Source organism: Hylobates moloch, unplaced genomic scaffold (genome assembly GCF_009828535.3).
Source record: "Hylobates moloch isolate HMO894 unplaced genomic scaffold, HMol_V3 SCAFFOLD_22, whole genome shotgun sequence".
NCBI classification, from domain to species: domain Eukaryota; kingdom Metazoa; phylum Chordata; class Mammalia; order Primates; family Hylobatidae; genus Hylobates; species Hylobates moloch.
The window spans coordinates 4,733,407-4,744,428 of NW_026652297.1; the positions used below are offsets into that span (position 1 = coordinate 4,733,407).

Here is an 11,022-nt window from a genome sequence, read left to right on the forward strand (position 1 = left end):
TCATTTGCATGTTAGCCTTTAAACATTAGAAAAAGGAATGAAACAGACTGGTGAAATATGACTGGCAGTGAATTCTTGATTAAAAATGTGGTGCTTTCTTTGAAAGAGAAAGAAGCCAAAAGAGGTATAATTCATTGCACTGTGTCTCAAAAATATTTCTGCTTTCAAACAGGAATTTTTTCCCCGATGTCTACATCTAGGATCAATGAGAAAGGGACAAAAACAGTCCATTCTTCTTTTTTTCAGTTGAGTGTCAGTGCTATCTACTAGTTTTGTGTGGTGTCTGAATTCATAATCAAAATTTGAGTTTTTTATTTTAAACTATGCACATTTTATATGAACACTAAAAATGCATGTTCATAAATGAAATATAAAAATTGAAATTAATATCTTCTATATATTTTTCCTATGATAAAATTTACTTTTGTACCTACCTCTAAGATTAATACTGTTATTTTCTGGCATATAGGGTGTATTTATGTACATTTCTAATAGACATGAATTTGGAAGGCTATTATCCACTGCTAATTACAATACTTCTCATTATAACAATGACCTCTGGCAGATTTTTGAAAATCCTGTGGTATGTATTTCATACTCAACTTCATTATTTTTCTATAACTGTAAGTGGTTATAAATCAGTTGGTTAATAATATGAAATGTGGTTAGAGGCTTTTAAAAATGACATAAGGTGAAATGCACATCAAAACCACAATGAGATACTGTCTCACACCAGTCAGAGTGGCTATTATTAAAAAGTCAAAAACAACAGATATGGGTGAGGCTATGGAGAAAAGGAAATGCTTATACATTGTTGGTCAGAATGTAAATTAGTTTAGCAATTTGGAAAGCAGTTTGAAGATTTCTCAAAGATCTTGAAACAGAGCTACCATTTGACCCAGCAATTCCATTACTGGGTTTATAGCCAAAAGAAAGTAAGTCATTTGACCAAAAAGACATATGAACCTGTATCTGTTCATTGCAGCACTATTCACAGTAGCAAAGACATGGACTCAAACTAGGTGTTCATTAATGGTGGATTGGATAAAGAAAATGTGTTACATACACACCATAGAATACTGTACAGCCATAAAAAAGAACAATATTATGTCATTTTCAGCAACATGGAGAGAGCTGGAGGCCATTACCCTAAGTGAATTAATGGAACAGAAAACCAAATACTGCATGTTCTCACTTATGAGTGGGAGCCAAACATTGGGTACTTGTGAACATAAATATAGGAACAATAGACCCTGGGGATCACTATAGAGGAGTGAGGGAGTAGGGAAGGGGACAAGGGTTGAAAAACCAACTAATGGGTACTGTGCTCACTACCTTGGTGATGAGATCAGTCATACCCTAAACCTTAGCATCATGCATTATACACTTATAACAAACCTGCCAGTATACTCCCTGAATCCAAAAGCTGAAATTGTTTTTAAAAAGTAAATAAAAAGAAAAAAATAAAAATGACATAATTAATTGTATTTCATGATCTATAGAGTAGATCTAAACTTGACCAATAACTTTTTTTTATTAAGACACTTATTAGGTTTGGGGAAGGGAATTATCAATTTGTTCTCTTCCAATATTCTAATATTTTTGTTTTGCAAATTCAAAAGCACCATCCAGTTTTAATCATAATTTTAGAAACATGTTTACAAATAGCTCACATATTATAATAGTTTGATTTTTTAGAAGAAAATTTAAGAATTTTGTTTAGGAAAATACTTTTTTTTAAATTATTTTTTGACAGTTTTGTGAATGTACATCAAAGATAGCCAGAGAGAATTACAGAGAAAGCTGATTCAGCATATGAAGAGTCTTAACTTGAAGAAACAATTTCCTTTTAAAATCTGTTTTCTTCTTCTTCTTCTTTTTTTTTAACATTTGAATGGTACAGTAATTAGCTCCTTTTGTGTTTTACAGGGACATCTTTTTTTTAGGCAAGTGGCACACTTATTCAAGGGAAAATGCTCTCTTCAACAATCAAACCTGTAACCCTGCTGTAATGATTTTCCTCTTGCCAATAGTAAAAGTTTTAAATTGCAGACTCAATCCACCTGATGAGAACTGTCCTTTATTTTGTAGGAATAGTTGAGATATGGGGATAGTAAATGTAGTAGTCTCTGAATATTCTAAATAGGAAAATAATATCTTTTGACATTTTGTTATTTTAAAAGTACTTTTGTTCCATTTTAGCCACATACCTTCCTCTTTCACAGAAGTAAAGTTGAAAAGAGGTGTTTTCTAGTCGTGAGGGTAGAATTCCATATTTCACTTCACCATTGAATCTCTTGGTGTCTTGAGGGATAGAATTATTTGATTTCTTGGGTGACATTAGGTTCCTGGTAAGATATCCTGAATTATATCCTGAATTGTAGATATTTCTGTAAGAATTCAAGTCTTTGGAAAGTAAGCAATGAAAATATAAGAACTGAGTAGGAACAACTTTTCTTTCCATGGCTTGCTTTCTTCTCTGTTAAATCAGCCTGATTAATATGCCTCGTGAGGGATACCCCATAGCAAAATGCTTATTGATTATCCCATTATCAGAATTTCTAAGAAATTAATAAAGTCACAGTTTACTCAATAATTTGAAAGGTGATCTAAAATGAAATGTTAATACTAATGCCCTAAAATGAAATCTTAGGGGATTTTTTTTTTACTTGAAGAAAAATCAGTATTGATGCACAGGAAAAATGCTATAGGTAAAAATTCTTAAATCTTATAGATGATTATTGAATTTCTTCCCATAGTTTAGAATCAGAAAGCTAATTAATATTAGAGGGAATAATGAGATAATATAGAAATCTGATCCATATATACTATATAAACATGAAATTTATTAAAATTTTGAAGATACCTTTGTCTCCTCCACATAAAAAATGTTTGAGTTACATATAAACAGATATGCAAAACCAGTGACATAAATTATGATATGAATATTCAGCCCCTAAAATCTAGCCTCAAAAGATGTATTTAAGGCAAATATCTTTTGAAACATCTTTTGACTGGAATTATTTTGAGTCTGTGTCTCACTTCTTCCCTGCTGGCTCTCTGTATTTGCACTTTGTAAAGAGAAAATCAATGATTTCTAGAAATATTCTAAATTTCAGAAGAGATCTTTTTGGATATTTATATCACTCCATATATTAATATTTATATCACTCCATATATTAATAGATTAATATTTTAATAAATATCCATATTTGAATAAAGAACTTGACCCAATAAAATAATTCTTTAGCTTTTGTTGAAAAAAGTTTAGGTATCTTTGTGTGTGGATTTTATGCCAGAGATTGGTCAAAAAGAATCAAATTCATGGATTAGAATAAAGAGAAACCATTTTTCAATATAGAGCCCTAACCCTTAATTTTAGTAACTGAAAGAAGTGAAAGTGCTAGTAAACTCATGATTATTCCTAATAACTGAAGTGAAGGCAGGAATTTTAAAAATTCATTTAAAAAATTTAGAATAATTCTAAATTATTATTTAAATCAAATTTAGAATAATTTACTATAGACATATAAGACAGACCCTAGTTAATTAATTCACTAATTCATTTTTACAAATATTTGTTGGTAGAATTTTGCTCCTTGTCTTTTACCTTTAAGCACATATTTATTTACCTACTCTGTGTATATATTAAAATACTGATGGTCCCCAACTTATGGTGGCTTTACTTAGGAATTTTCAACTTTGTGATGGATTTATCAGGGTACTGTGTGTTTTTAACCTCCCATGGGTTTATTGGGACATAACCCCACGTGAGTCAAAGAGCATCTGTAAAATGTGTACATCTGTTCACCGTAAGATTACTTAAGTTTTAAAATCCTGACGTACAATATTTCATAAATAAAAATTTTGTATTTCATAGAATGACATAAGCATATTCAGAACCAGGCAAAGATTAAGCTATATACTGTGGTTTCTGAAAATTACTATTTTGTCCACTATGCATAATCATTTATAAGTTGAATAATTTCTAAAATGCATATGCTTTATACTTTTCAGTGAAGTATTTATAAAGATACTTGTTTTAATATGTACTTCTTTTTATAGGACTGGAAGGAAAAGTATATAAACCGTGATTATTCAAAGATTTTCACTGAAAATATAGTTGAACAGGTTTGTATTAATGATTACAAAGTATAGACAATTTTGCTGTTATTTTCCAGAAGAAATATTATTAATACAATACTACTTTCACAGAAGATGTGAAAGTGGAGAAACTACCTTTTAGGTAAAATTTATATGACTCAATTACTGATTAAATAGCCTTAAGGAACATACAGTTGTAAAATGTAGAACATAGAAATTAACATTTTAAAAGCATGCCTTTTTAAAAAGTGTACTCCTATGTGTCATAGCTTTCTGAAACCACTAAAAATAGGAACTGTTGACAGATCTCTGATGTAGAACTCTTGGAGTGAAAGCTTATCTTTGGAAGAAACTGGGCTCTCTTTCTGAAAGAGTCTTTTCTCAGAGACATCTTCGAAACATGAATTCTCTTTTAGCTTAGTGTTCAAAACTATTGTTAATACCTAATTTTTGAGAATGTAAGATGTCATCAATTCTGAGGTGCACCATTATTTATGTACCATGAGAAAAAAAATACTGTCAATAAACCATGACAGAAAACTATGTTTCCTAGTCATACAGGATTTTTTATTTTACACATATTAAAATAACTATTTTAGACTATTAAGACACAGAAGTTATTTTGTCTAACGATGATGCCTATTTTATAGCCCTGTCCAGATGTCTTTTGGTTCCCCATATTTTCTGAAAAAGCCTGTGATGAATTGGTAGAAGAAATGGAACATTACGGCAAATGGTCTGGGGGAAAACATCACGTAAGTTGTAATTTCACACTAGGAACTAAAATGTATGTGGGGGCTAAGTAGATACTCAGAGAGTTCGGAGGGGTTATATACTTTTTCTCACATGTCTCTGAGTTCTAGACTTAGATAAATTGGCTAGCCAAGGCTCTGATTTCAGTCTACTTCTCCCACCAACCAATTTTTTAACACTTAAGTAATTTCATCAGTTTGGGCGGGTTTCTCATTTATGCATGTAATTACACTGGATGTTCCCTAAGGGTCTATGTCCTCAGGCCAGAGTTTGTTAGGTAACACATGTCTTTACAGAGTGATATCACTCTTTTCCAAGGCCACTTTTTATTCCTTGCATTTTCAGTGAGCTGTGGTGAAAATTCTAAGGCAAATGTTATCTGGCTGTCAAAACTGTGTTATTGTGTGTAAAGATAGGAAGGAGGGATCTGAGTTCCTTAGGTGTAATTCAGTTTTGCATTTGCATTCAGTGTCAAAGACTTGGCAGGAAATACTACTGCCAGTGGTTAGATCTGTTTCTTTTCCTTTGGGAACAGACATGCCATTTTAGCAGAATACTCTAGAATATTACTGCCTCTGCACAGTTTTGTCCCCTAGGTAATGAGCTGATAAGGGAGAGGGAAGCTTAAAGTATAAGGAAGAACTTCAGTCAGTAGGTGGTGAAATAATGAAAAGCAATCGTTCAAAAACTTTTGAGTGTTACAAATAGAAGTGAGGAAGGGCGGGGAAAGCTTGTTTTCGGTGTTTGGTAATACAGAAAGCAGATATGTCAAGTGTATGCTCATCAAGCAGCTAAGACTGCCTAAAGGGTCACTGTAAAAAAAGACTCATTTTTAAGAGGGGATGTGAGGGCTTAGGAAGTCAATTTTGTTTACTTTATAGTTAAACTTCCCATATACATTTAAGAAGTAGGAAAGGAGACTACTGACCTTACATTACTTTGTTTCGTCATTGTATCATTGACAAAGCTGTTACTTAAGTTATTTTGATAATTTTACAGTTAAAGCAGATGATATACCACATTGGAACAACTGTTATTTTTATTGTCTATTATGATCTGTGGTTGAAAAAAATACTATAATATAAATGGGAATTGCACGTGGAGTACAGCTTATTATGTCATTAATGTTGTTTCTAGGATAGCCGTATATCTGGTGGTTATGAAAATGTCCCAACTGATGATATCCACATGAAGCAAGTTGATCTGGAGAATGTATGGCTTCATTTTATCCGGGAGTTCATTGCACCAGTTACACTGAAGGTCTTTGCAGGCTATTATACGAAGGTAGTTATCCTCCCACCCCTCCAGCCTATTTCTTACCCATTTTTACACAAGTGTTCTTTTTAATGTTTTTATTAATAAGCAAATCCACTGGCTTACTTTGCTTTTTCAGGGATTTGCGCTACTGAATTTTGTAGTAAAATACTCCCCTGAAAGACAGCGTTCTCTTCGTCCTCATCATGATGCTTCTACATTTACCATAAACATTGCACTTAATAACGTGGGAGAAGACTTTCAGGTAATTATGACTCTTGTGTTTTTAGATTTTTCAAAAGAAATATATCATTATGAAAAGGACTTTGCCTTAGGCTTTAGTTTCTTTTTTAAATGTTGCTCAAATGACATAATTTGAATTTTGCTACTGGTTAAATATAATCTGATGTATTTCTTCATTTTAACTTTTTTAGGGAGGTGGTTGCAAATTTCTAAGGTACAATTGCTCTATTGAGTCACCACGAAAAGGCTGGAGCTTCATGCATCCTGGGAGACTCACACACTTGCATGAAGGACTTCCTGTTAAAAATGGAACAAGATACATTGCAGTGTCATTTATAGATCCCTAAGTTATTTACTTTTCATTGAATTGAAATTTATTTTGGATGAATGACTGGCATGAACACGTCTTTGAAGTTGTGGCTGAGAAGATGAGAGGAATATTTAAATAACGTCAACAGAACAACTTCACTTTGGGCCAAACATTTGAAAAACTTTTTATGAAAAATTGTTTGATGTTTCTTAATGTCTGCTCTGAGCCTTAAAACACAGATTGAAGAAGAAAAGAAAGAAAAAACTTAATATTTATTTCTATGCTTTGTTGCCTCTGAGAATAATGACAGTTTATGAATTTGTGTTTCAAATTGATAAAATATTTAGGTACAAATAGCAAGACTAATAATATTTTCTTATTTAAAAAAAGCATGGGAAGATTTTTATTTATCAAAATATAGAGGAAATGTAGACAAAATGGATATAAATTACCATGTTTTAAAACCTTAAAAATCAGATTCTAACTGGATTTGTATGCAACTAAGTATTTTTCTGAACACCTATGCAGGTCTTATTTACGGTAGTTACAAAGGGAACACACAAAAAAATTACACAATGTTTTCCTCAAGAAAATTAGTACAAAACACAACCGAGGAGCATATACAGTTGAAAACATTTTTGTTTTGATTGTAAGGCAGATTATTTTATATTTGTATTAAAAATCAAACCCTATGTTTCTTTCAGATGAATCTTCCAAAGTGGATTATATTAAGCAGGTATTAGATTTAGGAAAACCTTTCCATTTCTGAAAGTATTATCAAGTGTCAAGATCAGCAAGTGTCCTTAAGTCAAACAGATTTTTTTTGTTTTTTGCTTTGTTTCCTTTTTTAGAAAGTTCTAGAAAATAGTGAGGAAAACGAAAAATTTCATTGAGATGAGTAGTGCATTTAATTATTTTTTAAAAAAACTTTTTAAGTACTTGAATTTTATATCAGGAAAAGAAAGTTGTTGAGCCTTGCTTCTTCCCTTTTGCCCTTTGTCTCTCTCCTTATTCTTTTTTTGGGGGGGAGGATTACTTGCTTTTTTATCTTCCTAGCATAATTTCCATTTTATTCTTCTGAGTGTCTATGTTAACTTCCCTCTATCCCACTTATAAAAAAATTCTCCAACAAAAATATTTGTTGACTTGATGTTTTATCATTTCTCTAAGTAAGGTTGAAATATCCTTATTGTAGCTACTGTTTTTAATGTAAAGGTTAAACTTGAAAAGAAATTCTTAATCACGGGGCCAAAATTCATTTTCTAACACCATGTGTTAGGAAATTAGAAAAAATAAAATGATTTTAGAAAGTTTTGTTGTTCTCTTTATTATTGGTGTTTATCTTCCGAAGTGAATACATGATGTAATTGTCTGAAAGAATGAAGCCTATGATTTTTCATTTTGCTTAGTAGATTTAATGATATATGAAACTATTGAATTATAAATGAAATTAGAAAATCTTCAATTTTATGATGACTAGGGATTTGATCTAACTCGTTTTACAAGTGAGAAAATAGAAGCCAAACGTTATTCAATATAGGTTTATTTGTTTATTAATATCTTCTGGGTCTCTGTTATGGGCCAGGCGCTGTTCCAGGCACCAAGGATATGTTGATGAAGAAGACATTATAGTCACTGGGAGATGGACTTAAAAAGATAAGGAAGTTGAGTTCTACTCCTGTTCTCTTCTTTGGCGACACTTAATAACCAAAGAAAATTTCTACTATCCATCAACTAGGATGAGGAGACATTTTAGTAATGATTTGTGAATTACGTTACTGTACATCAGGAATGGTTTTCAAAATATGTAACACCTGGTATGATGTAGATGCCAGCTCATCAGAACAGACTCTGGTTATAAAAGCAGATCTGTTCGTACCAGTGCAAAGCCAGCTTAGTATCTCCTGTGGTACACTTCAAAGACATCTCCCAGGTACTAGTTATTTTCCATTTTGGTGTCCATGGGTGGTTACCTAGCATAACTATTTCAGTCTCATGCCATGTTTTCAGAAATGGGATCCAGTTAGTCTATTGAGCACATTTTTTTTGTCTTTCCTCCTATCCTACATTCCATGAAATAATATAAAATGTAGCTTTAAAAAGATGATTCATAATTAGTGAGAGAAAATTAGAAAAATTCCCATAAGTAGATTTAAAAAATTGAAAAACAGAAAACAAGTAGAATTGGAAGGATGGAGAAAAATACAGCTTGAAACGCACAGAGTAGAAGATACAGACAGTACATCTATTGTTTGATTCATTTTATGCAATATAGCAAAGGCTTTTAAAAGAAAAAAATACACATACCCATATATATAAACAATTATCCCCTGAATAACGTGGGTGTTAGAGGCACTGATTGTAGCAGTCAAAAATCCACATGTACCTTTTGACGGCCTCAAAATTTATCAACTAATAACCTACTGTTGACTGGAAGCCTTACTGATCAACAGCTGATTAACATTTATTTTATATGTTATATGCATTATACACTGTATTGTTACACTGAGCTAGAGAAAAAGTTACTTAAAAATTATAAAGGAAGATAAAATATACTTACTATTCATTAAGTGGAAGTGGATCATCATAAAGGTTTTCATCCTTGTCTTCGCGCTGAGTAGGCTGAGAAGGAAGGGGAAGAGGAAGGGTATCTCGGGTGGCAGAGACAGAAAAAACCCCCATATACATGAGCCTGCATAGTTCAAACACATGTAGTCCAAGGGCTTATTGTGTATCTCCAACAATCAGATATCTCTGACAGATGAACCTGATAAAGTCACACTATTTAGAGTATGATACCATTTATGTTAAAAACAAACTGTATGTGTGTGCATAAACCTACAGAAAATTTCCTAGAGAGGAACAACTCTGGAGAGTGGTATGAGGTCATGGAGGAGGAAATGGGATTTATGCCTTTTAGCTTTTACACTTGTGTTTTTGAAATATTATAGAAATATATTTGTGTATTGATTGTTTAAAGAAAAAAAGACTAGAAGGAACAGCAGACATTCACGTAACTAATTTGAATAAATGGAAGCATATGGATGTCAATAGTACCGTGTGTGTGTGTGTGCATGTGTGTGTACAAGTGTGCATGTGTGTGTATGTGTATACATACATTACCAAGGTGCTTTAAATGCTCACCGTTGTGGAATTTTTTCTAATTCTTAATGTGCATAGGAATCAATATGAATATTTTCCTTAATATAAATACTTCAATAGTAGTCCAGTGCGTTAATCTTCATTCTGCTTCATCTTTGAAAACACTAGTAATTTATCTGTATTGGTAACAACTAAGAGGTCAAATATCCTTCTATGGAATAGAAAAGTGGAAAACAATGAACATATGAGTTGAGTGGTCCATCCTCGTCACAGAATCTCTTTATATACTCACTTCTGTTTTCCTGTCTGACTTATGTATGTCTCGATTTATTTGCTTTTTATGCCCTAAAGCCCATTTTACATGACATGCTGGTAACTTGTCATTCATTCGGAATTTGGAATGGTTATTCAACAGATGTCTTAAAGTTGCAGAAGAGCCCAGTAGAATTTTTAGTCATAATTGAGTCTGTGTAAATAATTCCCTCTGACTAGATGTTAACTGTTGTGGAATATTGAAGTCTTCAAGACTTCATGAAAGCAGTGTATCAAACAGAACTGTTTGTTTTGTGGTCTTTTAGAGTAGCAAGCCACAGCATTATTTAAGAATAATTATTAAGAAAAAACCATTGGGAAGAAAAATAGGGAAATGTATAAAACTTTTTAATGCAACGAGTTTTGGATTAAAATGGAAGAGAAGTACACTAAGAAATAATGAGAAGAGAAAATTGTACATGTAGAAATGCTTTAAAAATGTGAAGTACTGCATAATTGCATTATTTTGATAAAAAATTAGAATGATTGGGAAGGTAAGTAAACAGGCTAGGGATCTGTGAACTTTATAAGTCTTAAATCTTTCCAATAGCATTTAAAAACTTCGCATCACTGTTCATCAGAGAAATGCCAATCAAAACTACAATGAGATATTATCTCACCCTAATTAGAATGTCTTATATTCAAAAGACAGGCGATAACAAAGGCTTGAGAGGATGCGGAGAAAAGGGACCCCGCACACACTGCTGTTGAGAATGTGATTAATTACAACCACTATGGAGTACAGTTTGGAGGTTCCTCAAAAAGACTAAAAATGGAGCTGCCATGTGATACAGCAATTCCAGTGCTTGGTATATACCAAGAAGGAAAAGAAATCAGTTTACCGAAGCAATATCTGCACTCCTGTGTTTATCGCAGCACTGTTCACAATAGGTAAGATTTGGAGACAGCCTAAATGTCCGTCAACAGATGTATGGATATATTTT

The 11,022-nt window shown here is 32.4% G+C and overlaps 1 protein-coding gene across 3 annotated transcripts in view; it reads left to right on the forward strand.

Moving 5' to 3' along the window:
- PLOD2 (procollagen-lysine,2-oxoglutarate 5-dioxygenase 2) overlaps positions 1-7,974 on the forward strand; it is a 94,465-nt gene extending 86,491 nt beyond the window's left edge. For 2 of the 3 annotated variants that reach the window (XM_032143728.2, XM_032143726.2), the window contains 6 exons: positions 470-583; positions 4,066-4,131; positions 4,755-4,859; positions 5,995-6,141; positions 6,251-6,376; positions 6,546-7,974. In XM_032143728.2, the coding sequence (XP_031999619.1) occupies positions 470-583; positions 4,066-4,131; positions 4,755-4,859; positions 5,995-6,141; positions 6,251-6,376; positions 6,546-6,701 (714 nt within the window). In that variant the 3' untranslated portion in view covers positions 6,702-7,974. The remainder of the gene's footprint in view (positions 1-469; positions 584-4,065; positions 4,132-4,754; positions 4,860-5,994; positions 6,142-6,250; positions 6,377-6,545) is intronic. The other variant, XM_058433632.1, reaches the window with a different exon arrangement.
- Positions 7,975-11,022: the final 3,048 nt, after the last annotated feature.